Below are 20128 nucleotides of genomic sequence, written 5' to 3' on the forward strand. Positions count from 1 at the left end.
CGAAACTCTTTAATAAAAGTAGTGCTTACAGACTAAACAATGCGATCGGGATCGGAGCATGTGAATCTGAATCCCGGCTTCTCTTTCATTTTCTGGACTATTTGACTCACTATCCTGCGTCTTGGTTATCGCCAAAACACTGGGCGGCAAAGAACTTTGCCAATGGGGCGGGGGCAGGGGGGCTTTGGGGGTACATGAAAATGTATTCATTACCTAGTTGTCAAAGGTCGCCCGGTGCTATTAGTTAAAAGAGTGCAGATTTCATTAAGATATTAAGAGTACTTTACTCACATCTATGAGGAAATCGACATTAACTAAACAAAATGCCAGAATGCGTGTCAGTTTTCACAGTGTTTTAGACAGTACTGGTTGCTTAGTTTCATTGCATTAATTTTTGTCTTTACTCTTTTACATAGCATCCAAAGTAGGTTACCTAATCCCAAAGCCCCGAGTTGTTAAATGACCCATAGAAGGGAGTCTTTTACAGTTGAGCAAATGTGTCCAAATGTAGTTTTGGTAGCGCCATGGAATGATCAGCCAATGAGGTACTCGATGAACAGTTCTTTAACTACACGTTCAAAACGTACGGTTTTGTGGCTGTTGTTTGTTTGTACCCAACCACCTCGTTGAATGTGTTTATTAACACAGAGGTTCATCTACCAGACAGTGCTCACAGAGGGTCGACTAAAGCACAGAACAAAATGTATTCATTTATCCTGAGTGTGAAGGCACCCGGAAGGCTTAGGTGCCCGTCAGTAGAGGCTAGGGATCCTAGCGCTTCTACAGACTCTGTCATGCTCCTCTGCACCAGCAGGGCACAGCTCAGAATCTGCCGCTTCTGCTAAGAATAGGTGAGGGGGATGAGGTTGGGGCATGCGGGAGTTGCCGGCAGATTTCCAGGTTATTGAAAGTGATGATTCTGACGTGAGGCAATGGAGACTGACTTTGTCTGTTTTTCTGCACCAGTCTATTTTTCTACCATCTACCGGGCTCACTGTCATGTATTCATTCACCTCTCTTTGTTAGAGGTGCGCACACCAATATATTAATTAGCAGGTAGAGCCAGCCGGAGAAGAGTCAAGCGTATACGAGCCAGTGGGCGAGACGTGAAAAGGATCGGCATGTTAATCCTACAGTAAACATGATGTAAATGAGCGATACTGTCTCTTCAGAATTCAAAAAAGTGCATTTCTTTAGCGCGTCACCTCAGTACACAAGATTATAGCACTGAATTGAGAGGAAGTTATTAAAAGTGCTTGTTTTAAGCATGAGTTAAAACACTGCTGCTCCTCCTGCCCAACAACAATGCCATTTGTGAACTAAGAGGCGTCAGTTGCCATGCATACCCCGAATGTTGCCTAGAGTCTTATTATATTTAGAGTAACATTAAAATCTAGTTCATTAAACACGAGAAGTTTTTGTACAGCATGCATCTTGAAAGCGCATATTTCAAGGTGGCAATAATAAAGATGAAAACGGAAGTGCCGGCAGGCAAGAAAACACAAACGAGAGTGTGGGGAGAGGGGCAGGGGAGGTTGAAAAGTCACAGACTGAGGGAGGGGGCGATGGGGTGGGGAGACAGGGAAGAAAATAGTGTTAGGAGTAAAGGGGCCAATAGCCATGGAAGGATACAAATGAAGAATGAGGATTGACTAACAAGCCTCAAACCAATCGGAAGGCAGCATTTAAGACAAAACCCAATGGGAAGAGAGTGGGAGGAGCTTCCACGAAGCTTCCACACTACAGTATATACTGCATGCCTCGCAAAGCGATGGCGTTACAACAAACAGATGATGGACGGAATGCTGACAATGCAGACATTCTCCCCCAGTCAAGAGATCTGGGTTAAATCCATCGCTCTTTTGCCCACTACGCCACCCCAGTTTAGACATGGCCATATGCAAATCAGTCTTGACCCTGTGCCTCATGGGAACAGTCCAGCCCGAACTGCCAAGCCATGTCTTCCCTGGACCGGAATCAAGCATCCTAGGACCGGTTTCTGGCTATCAGCCGTCATCAGCCAGGATAGCTTGACTCCAGTGGCGTAGTGAGCACGGGTCCCACGTCTGGGAATACCCATCCCACTTAGGGCGAAATGCGTTACAACAAACAGATGATGGACAGAATGCTGACAATGCAGACATTCTCCCCCAGTCAAGAGATCTGGGTTAAATCCATCGTTCTTTTGCCCACTACGCCACCCCAGTTTAGACATGGCCATATGCAAATCAGTCTTGACCCTGTGCCTCATGGGAACAGTCCAGCCCGACCTGCCAAGCCATGTCTTCCCTGGACCGGAATCAAGCATCCTAGGACCGGTTTCTGGCTATCAGCCGTCATCAGCCAGGATAGCTTGACTCCAGTGGCGTAGTGAGCACGGGTCCCACGTCTGGGAATACCCATCCCACTTAGGGCGAAAAGCGTTACAACAAACAGATGATGGACGGAATGCTGACAATGCAGACATTCTCCCCCAGTCAAGAGATCTGGGTAAAATCCATCGTTCTTTTGCCCACTACGCCACCCCAGTTTAGACATGGCCATATGCAAATCAGTCTTGACCCTGTGCCTCATGGGAACAGTCCAGCCCGAACTGCCAAGCCATGTCTTCCCTGGACCGGAATCAAGCATCCTAGGACTGGTTTCTGGCTATCAGCCGTCATCAGCCAGGATAGCTTGACTCCAGTGGCGTAGTGAGCACGGGTCCCACGTCTGGGAATACCCATCCCACTTAGGGCAAAAAGCGTTACAACAAACAGATGATGGACAGAATGCTGACAATGCAGACATTCTCCCCCAGGCAAGGGATCTGGGTTAAATCCATTGTTCTTTTGCCCACTACGCCACCCCAGTTTAGACATGGCCATATGCAAATCAGTCTTGACCCTGTGCCTCATGGGAACAGTCCAGCCCGAACTGCCAAGCCATGTCTTCCCTGGACCGGAATCAAGCATCCTAGGACCGGTTTCTGGCTATCAGCCGTCATCAGCCAGGATAGCTTGACTCCAGTGGCGTAGTGAGCACGGGTCCCACGTCTGGGAATACCCATCCCACTTAGGGCGAAAAGCGTTACAACAAACAGATGATGGACAGAATGCTGACAATGCAGACATTCTCCCCCAGTCAAGAGATCTGGGTTAAATCCATCGTTCTTTTGCCCACTACGCCACCCCAGTTTAGACATGGCCATATGCAAATCAGTCTTGACCCTGTGCCTCATGGGAACAGTCCAGCCCGAACTGCCAAGCCATGTCTTCCCTGGACCGGAATCAAGCATCCTAGGACCGGTTTCTGGCTATCAGCCGTCATCAGCCAGGATAGCTTGACTCCAGTGGCGTAGTGAGCACGGGTCCCACGTCTGGGAATACCCATCCCACTTAGGGCGAAAAGAGTTACAACAAACAGATGATGGACGGAATGCTGACAATGCAGACATTCTCCCCCAGTCAAGAGATCTGGATTAAATCCATCGTTCTTTTGCCCACTACGCCACCCCAGTTTAGACATGGCCATATGCAAATCAGTCTTGACCCTGTGCCTCATGGGAACAGTCCAGCCCGAACTGCCAAGCCATGTCATCCCTGGACCGGAATCAAGCATCCTAGGACCGGTTTCTGTCTATCAGCCGTCATCAGCCAGGATAGCTTGACTCCAGTGGCGTAGTGAGCACGGGTCCCACGTCTGGGAATACCCATCCCACTTAGGGTGAAAAGCGTTACAACAAACAGATGATGGACGGAATGCTGACAATGCAGACATTCGCCCCCAGTCAAGAGATCTGGGTTAAATCCATTGTTCTTTTGCCCACTACGCCACCCCAGTTTAGACATGGCCATATGCAAATCAGTCTTGACCCTGTGCCTCATGGGAACAGTCCAGCCCGAACTGCCAAGCCATGTCTTCCCTGGACCGGAATCAAGCATCCTAGGACCGGTTTCTGGCTATCAGCCGTCATCAGCCAGGATAGCTTGACTCCAGTGGCGCTGCAACGCTAGGCGAGACCTAAAAAGCTCCATTGAGGGACCTACTCAACCTGGCCAGCCAGGCCGCCTGCCTTCAACCGCGAGCCGGCCAAGCCAACCTGGTTCGTCCCGCTAAAAGCTCCATCGATCCAACTTCCAGACATTGACCAGGACGAGAAGAAATCTGAAGCCGGCGAACCCTCACCGGATCCGGCTACATGAGGAGCATCGAGAGACCCCGCGAGAAAAAGCTCCAGAAAAGTTTCTAAGTCCACTCGTAGAAAAGGTGACTGGGAGCTACCGCGAGAGCCAAGCCGCCTGTCTACTATTGCATGCCAGCCTGGATTCCTGGGTTGCCCCACTGAAGCGATCTTGAGAAATTTTCTAAGTCCGCTCCAGGCAAGTTGACCGGAACCTCGTCATAAGTCAAGCCGGCGAACCCTCACCGGATCCGGACTGGCTGGGAGCTTTGAGGACCCTCGGGAAAAAAAGCTTCAGAAAAGTTTCTAAGGGGTCTATTAGTATGTCGGGCGGATCGTCACCACCCACATGGCGGTGGCGATCCGCCGAACATTATCCTCAGCCTGCCTCCCATTTCCCCCTGCCATATTATGATGGCAGGGGGTACCGCGGCGGATGGGAAGACCGTCTGCCGCTTTGTGGACTCCTTGAAAGCTACAGGTTAAAAGAGCTCCACTGGAACATCACCAACTAAATCTACACCTTGGAGAACCATCAGTGGATTTGTGAGGGTTTTGTACAAGTGGATTGTGGGAACTGACGTCCTCAACTTTCAAAGACCATCTTGGAGCTTCCAGACTCTTGGAGTAAGTTTGAGACACTTTGGGACCCCTTGAGGAACTTTAGGAAGAAGTTTGGAGAACTTTGAAGCAACTTTGAAAAAAAGCTCCATTGAGGGACCGACTCAACCTGGCCAGCCAGGCCGCCTGCCTTCAACCGCGAGCCGGCCAAGCTAACCTGGTTCGTCCCGCTAAAAGCTCCATCGCTCCAACTTCCAAAGACTAGAAGAAATCTGAAGCCGGTGAACCATCACCGGATCCGGCTACATGAGGAGCATCGAGAGACCCCGCGAGAAAAAGATCCAGAAAAGTTTCTAAGTCCGCTCGTCGAAAAGGTGACCGGCAGCTACCGCGAGAGCCAAGCCGCCTATCTTCCATCGCATGCCGGCCTGGATTCGTGGGTTGCCCCACTGAAGCGATCTTGAGAAATGTTCTAAGTCCGCTCCAGGGAAGTTGACCGGGACCTCGTCACAAGCCAAGCCGGCGAACCCTCTCCGGATCTGGACTGGCTGGGAGCTTTGAGGACCCTCGGGAAGAAAAGCTCCAGAAAAGTTTGTAAGGGGTCTATTAGTATGTCGGGCGGATCGCCACCGCCCACATGGCGGTGGCGAGCCGCCGAACATTATTCTCGGCCCGTCTCTCATTTCCCCCTGCCATATTATGTTGGCAGGGGGTACCGCGGTGGACGGGAAGACCATCTGCCGCTTGTCGACCGGGCGGAAAACGGTTGCATATGGTGGCAGTGTCTGCTAGACACCGCCATCCATATTATAATGGCAGCGGGAAGCAGCCTTTCCGTGGCGGCGTTGCTGCCATGGAAAGGCATGCGGGCTTCTCAGTTGGGGACCCGTTGCGGGCCCCCAGGGTGTTGGGGGTAGGGGACACATAGGTACCCCCCTGCATTTGCACTCAGGTGTCCATCGCGCCCGGCCTGAAACTTTTACTTTGGCCCGGTCTATTGCGAGCAGGTATCACAAATGGTGCTATAATCTTCTAAGTGCTATATTTTATTACATCTTTGAAAATTCATATCTCCGGTTCCCTACAATGGATTTTCGTCGTATAGGTGTCATTTTGAAGATAAAAATATTTCCTATTATTATAAATTGGACTTTTAATATGTGTTGTGTCTTAATTATTTACTGAAATAGTATTTTTAAATGCTTTACATACCTGTCTTTGAAGTTAAGCCTGTCTGCTCGCAGCCACGTTACCAAGTGTTGAGCATAGTAATAATTTTCTAAGACCTATGCTGAGTCCTATCATATGTTAGTGGCCTTATTTCTAGTGGCAGACCTACATTTTCCCCTACCAATAACCCACGTTCCAACAATTTACTATTCCCTATCCAGTCTAAAATAAATTGAGGAAAGTGCTGGACACTAAACCTAATTAATTTACTATTCCAACTCCAGTCACAAATAAATTTACATAAAATTTAAATGTAAAAATATTTAAACATTTTTTTATAAAATAACTACATTATCCACTATTAAATACAACATCTCACTTATTAATGTATATTTCTGCAAACAAATATATAATATAAATTAAAAAAATTGTTTCTTTTTTAATATGAACAATATCAACAAAAATTAAAAACAACTACCCACCATTATCCCCTAAAAACACATCAGAATACTAAAACATATACTCATAAACTAAAATGTAAAATTTTAAATGTAATTTTTTTAATTTTTACATTTTTAATCGACCTACATTTTTTTTTACATTTCCCACCATTACACCCTATAAACACAACATCATAGGGGCCGATTATGTTGGCGGGCGGATTGCCACCTCCCGCATGGCGGTGGTGATCCGCCCGCCAACATTCACCGCCCGCCTACCTTTCCCCCCGGCCACATTACGATGGCGGGGGGGACTCCGGTGGATGGGAAGACCGTCCGTCGGTTTTCCGCCGGTTGACGAGTCGACCGGGCGGGAAAGGGGCTTAACATGGTGGCGGTGTCTGCAAGACACCGCCATCCATATTAAGATGCAGGCGGTCACTCGCCTTTCCATGGCAGCATTGCCGCCATGGAAAGGCTTGTGGACTTTGCTGTTGGGGGCAAGTAGCGGGCCCCTAGGGTGTTGGGGGAGGGGGTGCACATGGGGGATACGTATGGTACTCCCCTGCATTTACATTCACAAGGTGGCAGGCACCACGCGGTGCCTGCCACGTTGTGCATGCAAATTCACAACATGCCTTTTTTACATTGCGGCGGGTGCTGCTGACAGCACTGCCCGCCGCAATGTAAAAAATGTGGGATGCGTCCTAATTTCAATCGCGGGACCGCCGTCCACCCACCATCGCAATAGACCCCTTAGTTCTCAAAATAAACATAGAAATAAATATATTTGTTTCCAAATGTAATTAAAAATTATTACAATATTAACATATTCTAAACTATTTTTTTAAACACTCCCCACCCTTATCCCCTATAAACGCAACATCCCGCTCATACACATATTTTTTCTAAATTCAATTATAAAAATTTAAAATAAAGAATTTAACTTTTTTTTAAATTTAACAAAATTTAATTTTGTTTTAAAACATTCCCCACCCTTACACCCTATAAACCCAACATCCCCCTCCTAAAAATACATTTTTAATTTCAAATTTTAAATTCGAACTTAAATATTTAAAACTTTGAATAAATGATACATTTCTAGATGTTTTTTTAAAAACACACCCCACCCTTATCCCCTATAAACTCAACATCCCGCTCCTAAAAATTAATTTCTAAATTCACATTTAAAATTCTAAATTAAATATTTAAAATTTTGAATAAATTACAATTTGTAAAATTTGTTTTTAAAACACTGCCCACCCTTATCCCCTATAAACCCAATATCCTGCTCCTAAAATAAAATTTCTGAATTCAAATTTAAACTTCAGAAATTTAGGGGTCTATTAAGATGGCGGTCAGAAAATCTCCCCGACCGCCATGGTAGCGGGAAAAGACCGCCTGCAACGACCGCGGCATAACTGCCGGTCCAATTAGGATGCTCCGCAGTCGAAATCCAACCGCGGTGGTCGGATTCTGGCGATTAACATTGCGGCGGTTGCTGCTGCCAGCAGCACCGCCGTGGTGTGAAAAGGAGCATGTTATGCATGTCACTGCACTGCATATCAGGCTACAGGGACATGTAGGGGGGGTCTCCCCCAGTGCACCCACACTCCCCCCAGTGCACCCACACTCCCCCCAACACATTGGGGGTCCGCAATGGGCCCCTGGAACATGTCTACGCATGCCTTTCCATGGCAGTTCCACAGCAGCGGAAAGGCTGGCTACCGCCGGCATCATAATCGTGCCGGCGGGGCTCGGCCCTGATCCACAACAATAGTAGTGGTCCAGCTCTGCCCGCCAGGCAAGCGGGCGGACTGCAACCGGCGGAAAAGTGGCGGGCAGAAAATCACACCGTGGCGGTCACGACCGCGATGCTAACTGGACTGGCGGTTTTCCGGATTTCGATGGCAGGTGGCCGCCGGTCCAGTGGTTGCACCGCCGGACCAGCGGCAGCCATCCATCCTCCATCCTAATAGACCCCTTAATATTTTAATTTTATAATAAACTTGACATTTTTCACAATTTTTAAAAACACTCCCCACCCTTATCCCCTATAACCCCAACATCCCACATAAAAAAATATAAATCAAAATTCTAAAATTTAAATTGTAAATTAATTTTTATTAAATGTTAATAAAATTTCACAAATATATTTTTAAAACACTCCCCACCCTTATCACCTAGAAACCCAAAATCCAGCTCCTAAAATTATGTTTCAAAATAGTACATTTTTATTCATAATTATATATATAAATAATACAATTTCAAAATATTTCACAACACATTTTCAAACACTACCCACCCTTATATCCTATAAAAACAACTAAACTCTACTAAAAATTATAACATACAATTAATTTCTTCATAACACAAACATATTTAAAATACAATGCTATAACGATAGTTTGACATTTACGATATTTTGTCATTCGATATTATTCACTTCGATATTTTTGCACACACTTAAATATCGATATTTTTAACATCGATATACAAAACATCGAGATTTATTACCAACGATATATAAAACTCGATATTTGTGTATATCAATATATAAAAATCGATATTTAGACTACTTACCATTTTATTTTTGTAAAGAAAATCCCAACGTGAATTTTTTTTTTGCTTTTGAAAATAAAAAGAACAATGCCCACTCCATTTTAATAATTTTTTTATTTCGCGAACATGACTCTTGGGGGTATCACAGCGCTAAACAAATTTACAGAGAGCAGTGCAATAATAACAATAATATCATATTCGAGACAAAATACAGGATAAGGTAGTACCCAGAAAAGGGAGGGGAGGCTTTACAATGTTCAGAGAGCGGAGGAGATAATCCAATAAAAACAAAAGTATCATAGTCTAGAAAACTGCAGGATCAGGCAGTGACGGAAAAGGGAGGGTAATGTCAGGACTGAATAGTCAAAAATAGTAAAGTAGTCGGTAAGCCGTAGTCATGATAATAATTGAGGAATCGGGATGGGTATCTTAGGATCTAGGGAAGAAATGTGTGCATGAGGAGTACTTTGACTTCTTTCTTGAAGGAAACAGTTGAGAGATTCATTCTAACTTCAGGGGGTTAGGTGTTCCATGGGAATTTTCTCCAATTGTGAGGGGGGCATTGAGCACTTTTCAATGCCCTTTACCGTCATTTATTTCCTGGTAGTGACGGGTATTGAAAATTATCTATATGTCCACCCATTTAAATTAGATGAGCAGATATACAGCCAATCCTTTGATGGCCCTTAATCCATCGGAGGGTTTGACCATGACATAGAGTCTTGGCTGGCATCAAATATATGGTCCACCCAATTTTAAATTGGGTGGGCAGACCATAATGTTGTCACCGGATCCGGCTACATGAGGATCATCGAGAGACCCCGCGAGAAAAAGATCCAGAAAAGTTTCTAAGTCCGCTCGTCGAAAAGGTGACCGGCAGCTACCGCGAGAGCCAAGCCGCCTATCTTCCATCGCATGCCGGCCTGGATTCCTGGGTTGCCCCACTGAAGCGATCTTGAGAAATGTTCTAAGTCCGCTCCAGGGAAGTTGACCGGGACCTCGTCACAAGCCAAGCCAGCGAACCCTCTCCGGATCTGGACTGGCTGGGAGCTTTGAGGACCCTCGGGAAGAAAAGCTCCAGAAAAGTTTGTAAGGGGTCTATTAGTATGTCGGGCGGATCGCCACCGCCCACATGGCGGTGGCGATCCGCCGAACATTATTCTCGGCCCGTCTCTCATTTCCCCCTGCCATATTATGTTGGCAGGGGGTACCGCGGTGGACGGGAAGACCATCTGCCGCTTTTCCGCCCGGTCGACTTGTCGACCGGGCGGAAAAGTGTTGCATATGGTGGCAGTGTCTGCTAGACACCGCCATCCATACTATAATGGCAGCGGGAAGCAGCCTTTCCGTGGCGGCGTTGCTGCCATGGAAAGGCATGCGGGCTTCTCAGTTGGGGACCCGTTGCGGGCCCCCAGGGTGTTGGGGGTAGGGGACACATAGGTACCCCCCTGCATTTGCACTCAGGTGTCCATCGCGCCCGGCCTGAAACTTTTACTTTGGCCCGGTCTATTGCGAGCAGGTATCACAAATGGTGGTATAATCTTCTAAGTGCTATATTTTATTACATCTTTGAAAATTCATATCTCCGGTTCCCTACAATGGATTTTCGTCGTATAGGTGTCATTTTGAAGATAAAAATATTTCCTATTATTATAAAGTGGACTTTTAATATGTGTTGTGTCTTAATTATTTACTGAAATGGTATTTTTAAATGCTTTACATACCTGTCTTTGAAGTTAAGCCTGTCTGCTCGCAGCCACGTTACCAAGTGTTGAGCATAGTAATAATTTTCTAAGACCTATGCTGAGTCCTATCATATGTTAGTGGCCTTATTTCCAGTGGCAGACCTACATTTTCCCCTACCAATAACCCACGTTCCAACAATTTACTATTCCCTATCCAGTCTAAAATAAATTGAGGAAAGTGCTGGACACTAAACCTAATTAATTTACTATTCCAACTCCAGTCACAAATAAATTTACATAAAATTTAAATGTAAAAATATTTATAAAATTTTTTTATAAAATAACTACATTATCCACTATTAAATACAACATCTCACTTATTAATGTATATTTCTGCAAAGAAATATATAATATAAATTAAAAAAATTGTTTCTTTTTTAATATAAACAATATCAACAAAAATTAAAAACAACTACCCACCATTATCCCCTAAAAACACATCAGAATACTAAAACATATACTCATAAACTAAAATGTAAAATTTTAAATGTAAGTTTTTTAATTTTTACATTTTTAATCGACCTACATTTTTTTTTACATTTCCCACCATTACACCCTATAAACACAACATCATAGGGGCCGATTATGTTGGCGGGCGGATTGCCACCTCCCGCATGGCGGTGGCGATCCGCCCGCCAACATTCACCGCCCGCCTACCTTTCCCCCCGGCCACATTACGATGGCGGGGGGGACTCCGGTGGATGGGAAGACCGTCCGTCGGTTTTCCGCCGGTTGACGAGTCGACCGGGCGGGAAAGGGGCTTAACATGGTGGCGGTGTCTGCAAGACACCGCCATCCATATTAAGATGCAGGCGGTCACTCGCCTTTCCATGGCAGCATTGCCGCCATGGAAAGGCTTGTGGACTTTGCTGTTGGGGGCAAGTAGCGGGCCCCTAGGGTGTTGGGGGAGGGGGTGCACATGGGGGATACGTATGGTACTCCCCTGCATTTACATTCACAAGGTGGCAGGCACCACGCGGTGCCTGCCACGTTGTGCATGCAAATTCACAACATGCCTTTTTTACATTGCGGCGGGTGCTGCTGACAGCACTGCCCGCCGCAATGTAAAAAATGTGGGATGCGTCCTAATTTCAATCGCGGGACCGCCGTCCACCCACCATCGCAATAGACCCCTTAGTTCTCAAAATAAACATAGAAATAAATATATTTGTTTCCAAATGTAATTAAAAATTATTACAATATTAACATATTCTAAACTATTTTTTTAAACACTCCCCACCCTTATCCCCTATAAACGCAACATCCCGCTCATACACATATTTTTTCTAAATTCAATTATAAACATTTAAAATAAAGAATTTAACTTTTTTTTAAATTTAACAAAATTTAATTTTGTTTTAAAACATTCCCCACCCTTACACCCTATAAACCCAACATCCCCCTCCTAAAAATACATTTTTAATTTCAAATTTTAAATTCTAACTTAAATATTTAAAACTTTGAATAAATGATACATTTCTAGATGTTTTTTTAAAAACACACCCCACCCTTATCCCCTATAAACTCAACATCCCGCTCCTAAAAATTAATTTCTAAATTCACATTTAAAATTCTAAATTAAATATTTAAAATTTTGAATAAATTACAATTTGTAAAAATTTTTAAAACACTGCCCACCCTTATCCCCTATAAACCCAATATCCTGCTCCTAAAATAAAATTTCTGAATTCAAATTTAAACTTCAGAAATTTAGGGGTCTATTAAGATGGCGGTCAGAAAATCTCCCCGACCGCCATGGTAGCGGGAAAAGACCGCCTGCAACGACCGCGGCATAACTGCCGGTCCAATTAGGATGCTCCGCAGTCAAAATCCAACCGCGGTGGTCGGATTCTGGCGATTAACATTGCGGCGGTTGCTGCTGCCAGCAGCACCGCCGTGGTGTGAAAAGGAGCATGTTATGCATGTCACTGCACTGCATATCAGGCTACAGGGACATGTAGGGGGGTCTCCCCCAGTGCACCCACACTCCCCCCAGTGCACCCACACTCCCCCCAACACATTGGGGGTCCGCAATGGGCCCCTGGAACATGTCTACGCATGCCTTTCCATGGCAGTTCCACAGCAGCGGAAAGGCTGGCTACTGCCGGCATCATAATCGTGCGGGCGGGGCTCGGCCCTGATCCACAACAATAGTAGTGGTCCAGCTCTGCCCGCCAGGCAAGCGGGCGGACTGCAACCGGCGGAAAAGTGGCGGGCAGAAAATCACACCGTGGCGGTCACGACCGCGATGCTAACTGGACTGGCGGTTTTCCGGATTTCGATGGCAGGTGGCCACCGGTCCAGTGGTTTCACCGCCGGACCAGCGGCAGCCATCCATCCTCCATCCTAATAGACCCCTTAATATTTTAATTTTGTAATAAACTTGACATTTTTCACAATTTTTAAAAACACTCCCCACCCTTATCCCCTATAACCCCAACATCCCACATAAAAAAATATAAATCTAAATTCTAAAATTTAAATTGTAAATTAATTTTTATTAAATGTTAATAAAATTTCACAAATATATTTTTAAAACACACACTCCCCACCCTTATCACCTAGAAACCCAAAATCCTGCTCCTAAAATTATGTTTCAAAATAGTACATTTTTATTCATAATTATATATATAAATAATACAATTTCAAAATATTTCACAACACATTTTCAAACACTACCCACCCTTATGTCCTATAAAAACAACTAAACTCTACTAAAAATTATAACATACAATTAATTTCTTCATAACACAAACATATTTAAAATACAATGCTATAACGATAGTTTGACATTTACGATATTTTGTCATTCGATATTATTCACTTCGATATTTTTGCACACACTTAAAAATCGATATTTTTAACATCGATATACAAAACATCGAGATTTATTACCAACGATATATAAAACTCGATATTTTTGTATATCAATATATAAAAATCGATATTTAGACTACTTACCATTTTATTTTTGTAAAGAAAATCCCAACGTGAATTTTTTTTTTGCTTTTGAAAATAAAAAGAACAATGCCCACTCCATTTTAATAATTTTTTTATTTCGCGAACATGACTCTTGGGGGTATCACAGCGCTAAACAAATTTACAGAGAGCAGTGCAATAATAACAATAATATCATATTCGAGACAAAATACAGGATAAGGTAGTACCCAGAAAAGGGAGGGGAGGCTTTACAATGTTCAGAGAGCGGAGGAGATAATCCAATAAAAACAAAAGTATCATAGTCTAGAAAACTGCAGGATCAGGCAGTGACGGAAAAGGGAGGGTAATGTCAGGACTGAATAGTCAAAAATAGTAAAGTAGTCGGTAAGCCGTAGTCATGATAATAATTGAGGAATCGGGATGGGTATCTTAGGATCTAGGGAAGAAATGTGTGCATGAGGAGTACTTTGACTTCTTTCTTGAAGGAAACAGTTGAGAGATTCATTCTAACTTCAGGGGGTTAGGTGTTCCATGGGAATTTTCTCCAATTGTGAGGGGGGCATTGAGCACTTTTCAATGCCCTTTACCGTCATTTATTTCCTGGTAGTGACGGGTATTGAAAATTATCTATATGTCCACCCATTTAAATTAGATGAGCAGATATACAGCCAATCCTTTTATGGCCCTTAATCCATCGGAGGATTTGACCATGACATAGAGTCTTGGCTGGCATCAAATATATGGTCCACCCAATTTTAAATTGGGTGGGCAGACCATAATGTTGGCGGGTAGGGAACTCTGTTGCTTACTCCAGAATTGCCAGTTCACAATCCAAATTTATTAACAAGGAAACAACACCCTACGCAGGGAAACATCCATTACAACGCAGTCATTACATCGCACTGCTTTTACAACGCAACTGTTACAACGCAACTGCCTTTACATCGCATGCCATTACAACGCATACCATTACAACGCATGTCACCAAAACGCATGACACTACAACGCATACCATTACAACGCATGCCATTACAACGCATTATAAGGTAAGTAATGGAGATTTTTTTGTTTTAGGATAGGTGTGGATTATGGGCTATTTGGGAATAGTAATTTTTACCCCTACACTATCCAACACTTTTCCTACTTTTGCACTCACTGGAGTGGGAATAGTATTTTTTACCCCCACACTATCCAACACTTATCCTAATGTTGCACTCACTGGATTGGGAATAGTAATTTTTATCCCTACACTATCCAACACTTACCCTACTGTTGCCCTAAAAGTATTATGCATTGTAATGGTATTCGTTGTAATTGTATGCATTGCAGTGGAATGTGTTGTAATGGTAGTTTTTAAAAATGCGTTGTAATGGCAAGCGTTGTAAAATCATGCGATGTAATGGTAGTTGCGATGTAAAAAACGCGTTGTAAAAGCATGCATTGTAATTGTTCCCTACGTGTCTTTGCTGAACAGGCCTTGATCACGGTTAGTGACTGAATCAATACTACAAGACTACTCCATATATACACAACGTGTAGTGATCCAAACAACATTCTGCAGAAAATAAGCACCACCTTGTACTGTGTTACAATTAGTGAAGTGCATCCTGTTATTCACATGTTAGATGATCATAGTTAGGGCCCGATTCCGATCCGGGTCGGAAAGCTCTCCGACCGAGCCGTACCTGGAGTGTTTTTCAACCGAGCCGGAGTCCTGCAGTCCAGCCGAGCAAGTACGATGCAGCCGTATGCTGCCGGACTCGGTTCGGTTGGCCTCCCATAAAAGTCAATGGGAGCTGGTCGTACGACGCATACATGGGCTCCCATTGACTGAATGGGTGCGTCTAGTGCAAGGGTGCCCCTACAGTGGGTATGCATCGTACCGTACATGCCTGTGTTGGGGAGACCCTTGAGTCTCACCCTGTGTCCAAGTCGTAGGGCTGCGGATGACAGGGAGTCCGACGCAGACCCCCAAAGGCAACTTCCCGGACGTTTTGCGAGCCGGACACTCCGGCTCGCACCAGCTGTCTGACGCGTACATCGTACTGGCTCGGTCATAAATCGCATCCATTGCACGCCACGGTTAGCTTACGGCCGAGACGTACTAAGCGGTTTGGAGCCGGAAATGACTCGGTCGGTGATTTTCACGTAGCTCTCATCGTACTTGCTCGCTCGTACAGCTGTACGAATCAGACGGAAAACACGCGTACGGCTCATAGTTTTTCCGGACGGATCGCATTCGGTGCCCTTCCGACCCGAATCGGAATCGGCCCCTTAGTGTGTACGTGCGTCCTAGCATGTTATTGTGAATTCCATGACTCAATGTTATGCTTTCAATCCTAGCCAATCAATACTGTGCAAGCAGAAGCAATAGATGCCACCACATAAATACACAAGCCATCCTTGCATGTAATCATTCTGAATGAAAATTGAAAGAAAATAAAGCACAAAGAAGCAATAATTTGTAATATGAATGAACACCAATTGGTGCAAAACTAACAATTTGAGCAAAATTATAAAATCCAAGGCTCAAAACAGGCCATATATATATATATATATATATATATATATATATATTACCTACTGGCGGTCGCCAGTAGGTAGTTATAGTTAGGACCACGTTTCCATAGGAAAACCTCAACATTCTATTTTGAATAACTTTGGCGCCGGTCGACGAATCCTCGCGAATTTCTCAAAATAGGTGGGGCGCTACGCTCCGCTCCTACCCTGAAAGTCTCGGGGGGATTCGTCAAGCGGGGGCTGAGATAAAAGGGGGGTCCCAAAACGCGTTTTTCCCATGCATTTTTCCATAGGACCTTTAGAACGAGCTACAGCCCGAACGGCTGAACAGAATTACTAGAAATTTGGCAGAGAGGTAGTCCCTAGGTCAAGGAAGTGCCTTTTGTAGGTTTGGTGTAAATCTGTTCAGTAGATTCTGAGAAAATAGCCTTTAAATCAATATATATATCTGAGCCCGCTTACGGTACGCTTACCGTACGCTTACCGTACGCTTACCGTAAGCTTACGGTGGCGTGCGCGAGCGCGATTCTGATTGGCTCTTAGTTATTAGTAAACATTCGAATCGGCCGAAACCAGGAAGTGGCGTCCGCCATTTTGTCTCTCGCACTGAGTGTTGTTTATCAAACATGATGGCCAAAAACATGTTACGGGGCTGTTTTGACAACTCCCTCCCACATAGTCATGTTGAGGGAGTCCCCAAACATCCCCCAAGAGCAAAAACGGTTTTATTTTTTTTTCGGCAATTTCGCGGGGTAAGCTTACCGTACGCTTACCGTACGCTTACTGTAAGCTTACCGTACGCTTACGGTAAAAAAATAAAAATAAAAAAAACACTATCCACACTTACCCCACCCCCTGTGCTTTTGGTGGCCGCAGGCCACCAAATGTGCAGGGCTTATTAATAGAGAAAAAAAACGTAATTTTGGCAACATGAAATTATAAAATCGAAATAAAAAAAACACTATCCACATTGACCTCACCCCCTGTGCTTTTGGTGGCCGAAGGCCACCAAATGTACAGGGCTTATTAAAGTTGATAAAAACCGTGCACGGAACGAACTGCGTTAAGTGGGCGCGCACGCCACAAATGGCGTAAAGTAACTTAGCATTTAAAAAACCGTACAAATTCACTGAAAAAACCATAGGTTTCACACACGTTATAGTTAGGAAATAGCATTTAAAAAACCTTGCTAATTCACTGAAAAAACCATAGGTTTCACACATGTTATAGTTAGCTGGACATTTTACTGATAAAAAACCAATGAAATTCCCCCGTTATAGTTACTGTAGGCAACTATAACTCACGCGACCGTAATCCTCTGCTGATGACATATGTGTCTTTATGAAAAAAAAATATTTGTAATATATGTATAGCTAAAATTTAATGGAAGAAGATATGGGCAAATAAGTGTCTAAATACAGTATTAGCATCAGCAGAGGATTACGGTCGCGTGAGTTATAGTTGCCTACAGTAACTATAACGGGGGAATTTCATTGGTTTTTTATCAGTAAAATGTCCAGCTAACTATAACATGTGTGAAACCTATGGTTTTTTCAGTGATATATATATATATATATATATATATATACATATATATATTTTTAAAGGTTTTTCTCATTTAACACTTTTGCCAGCATAATAGAGTCAGTACATTCGTATGTAACTACTTTGGGGTCTAATACGATGGCCGTAACTGTATGCAGGACTATCCGCCAGAGGTGCGGCGGTCCCGCTGTGCCATTAGGATGCCACTGCCACTGTGGCATCCCCCATCCACAACATTGTGGCGGGCGGTGTTGACAGCACCGCCCGCCACAACGCTGTGGATGCACGTTGTGCATTGGCATGCACAAGGTGACAGGCACGGTGCGGTGCCTGCCAGCTTGTCCATGCCAATGTGCACCCCCATAACCCTGGGGGCCTACTAAGGGCCCCCAACAGCAAAGACCACAAGCCTTTCCATGGCGGCGCGAGTCACGGCCTGCATGTCAATATAGATGGCGGTGTCTTGCAGACACCGCCACCATATTATGACCTTCTTCCGCCCGGTCGACGAGTCGACTGGCGGAAAGCGGCGGACGGTCTTCCCATCCGCCACGGACCCCCCAGCCATACTAATATGGCGGGGGATCAATCATGCAAGGATGGCGGGCGGATCGCCACCACTGGGCCAGCGGTGGTTACCGCTGACCCGGCGGGGGCGATCCGCCCACCATCCTAATAGACCCCTTTGTGTGCATATCTATTCCACTGTTATGTACATATTATATTGTACAAGAGCAATTGCATGGCCCAAACGCACCTTGGAAACAGTGTTTGTGTTAACTGTACTAAATTAATAATGAATCCCAGTCGTAGCGGCCATCCTACATGTATAATTATCAGATCAGGACCATACATAACCCAGAGCAGTTTGATATCAGGGCTGATGCACTGGAAAGATAATGGCCTTTTGTTAAATACAAGAATATGATTATGGAATCATAGAACTTCATGCTTCTTGATAACACCTTTTTAGCATAGAATTTGTGTGATCTCCAGGAAGATATGACTGTACAATGCAAACAATTACAACGCATGTTTTTGCAAAACAGTTTTTACATTGCAACTACCATTACATCGCATGATTTTACAACGCATGCCATTACAACGCATTTTTAAATACTACCATTACAACACATTCCATTACAACGCATACCATTACTTTGCATACCATTACAATGCATAATACTTTTAGGGCAACAGTAGGGTAAGTGTTGGATAGTGTAGGGGTACAAATTACTATTCCCACTCCAGTGAGTACAACAGTAGGGAAAGTGTTGGATACTGTAGGGGTAATAATTACTATTCTCATCTACCCCAAAACCCATGCCACACTAAAACAAAAAAATCTCCCTTACTTACCTTGTAATACATTGTAATGGCATGTGTTTTAATGGCATGCGTTGTAATGGCCTACGATGTAAGGGCAGTTGCTCTATAACATTTGCGTTGTAAAAGCAGTGCGATGTAATGACTGCGTTGTAATGGATGTTTCCCGATCTCCAGCCTTACCCAGTGCTAATGTTGACCTGTGAGTGTCTAGCAGACATGTTGCAGTTTGGGAACATACATCTTTAGCAAAACCTCGATTAGTCAAGTTTAGCTCAGTTCATAATTCTAACTGGATTCATGAAGAGACTCAAAGTACCAGCTCGGTGAATGTTGCACCTGTTTACCGTCTTGCATGTTTACAATAGAGCCCATCCAATGACAGCAATAATGACAGTCATTCGATGGTAGTTCTACTTACAATTAACATTGCCATCCAACAACCAGGTTTTGTAAATTGTCATATGGCCTGCTGATTTTTAACGTGTTCCATTTCGCCCTCAGGAGTCAGGTTTGACCCCCTTGATGATTGCAGTGAGAGAGAACCGGCTGTCTATTGTGGAAAAGCTGCTCGAGTTGGGGGCCAGTCTCTGTGACCGCACCAAGGTAATGAACGAACATGGAGTGTGTGCTGTTGACTATAGAGGAACTGTGATTGCAAGACCAGATGCTTCAAAGAGATGATATTTAGTGTACAGCCTGAAACTTAAAGGAAATATAGGGCCTCCTTTAGTGTTTGGTAGACAGGGTACTCTGCCAAAAATGTAAGAATGTAGCGGGGTACCTTTCCTGCAGAACCGACGGTCTACACGGTCTATTCAGTGTCCGGCAGACTGCCATGTTTTCACAGATGGGGTCCCTAGGGCAGACATGAGCCTCTACCTTAGACAAATAGCCTGACAGAGCCTTCACTCTAAGTACCTCTGATCATGTGCCATTTAGAGGGGAGGGTCCAACAACCCTTTTTTAGGTCGAGCCTAGGCAGCGCGCATGCGCAGTCTCTTGAGACATGCTCATTGCCTTTTGGATTTTTGGGGTAATTTGGATTGTCCTTTAGAAAGACTTACTTTCTGGTGTGTAATCCTTCTTCTTCGTCCCTCCTTTTAGTTGTTTGTTAACAGCCAGGAGCAGCGCCATACTGCTGCTATTGTTCCACT

The 20128-nt window shown here is 44.4% G+C and overlaps 1 protein-coding gene across 1 annotated transcript in view; it reads left to right on the plus strand.

Annotated features, from left to right (window-relative positions):
* The window catches only part of LOC146830648 (uncharacterized), a 515492-nt gene that overhangs the window by 42273 nt on the left and 453091 nt on the right, over positions 1–20128 (plus strand). The window contains exon 2 of the mRNA XM_085604827.1: positions 19476–19577. Coding sequence (XP_085460953.1) covers positions 19476–19577 — 102 coding nt within the window. The remainder of the gene's footprint in view (positions 1–19475; positions 19578–20128) is intronic.

This window comes from Triturus cristatus, chromosome 5_1 (assembly GCF_964204655.1).
Source record: "Triturus cristatus chromosome 5_1, aTriCri1.1, whole genome shotgun sequence".
Lineage (NCBI taxonomy): Eukaryota > Metazoa > Chordata > Amphibia > Caudata > Salamandridae > Triturus > Triturus cristatus.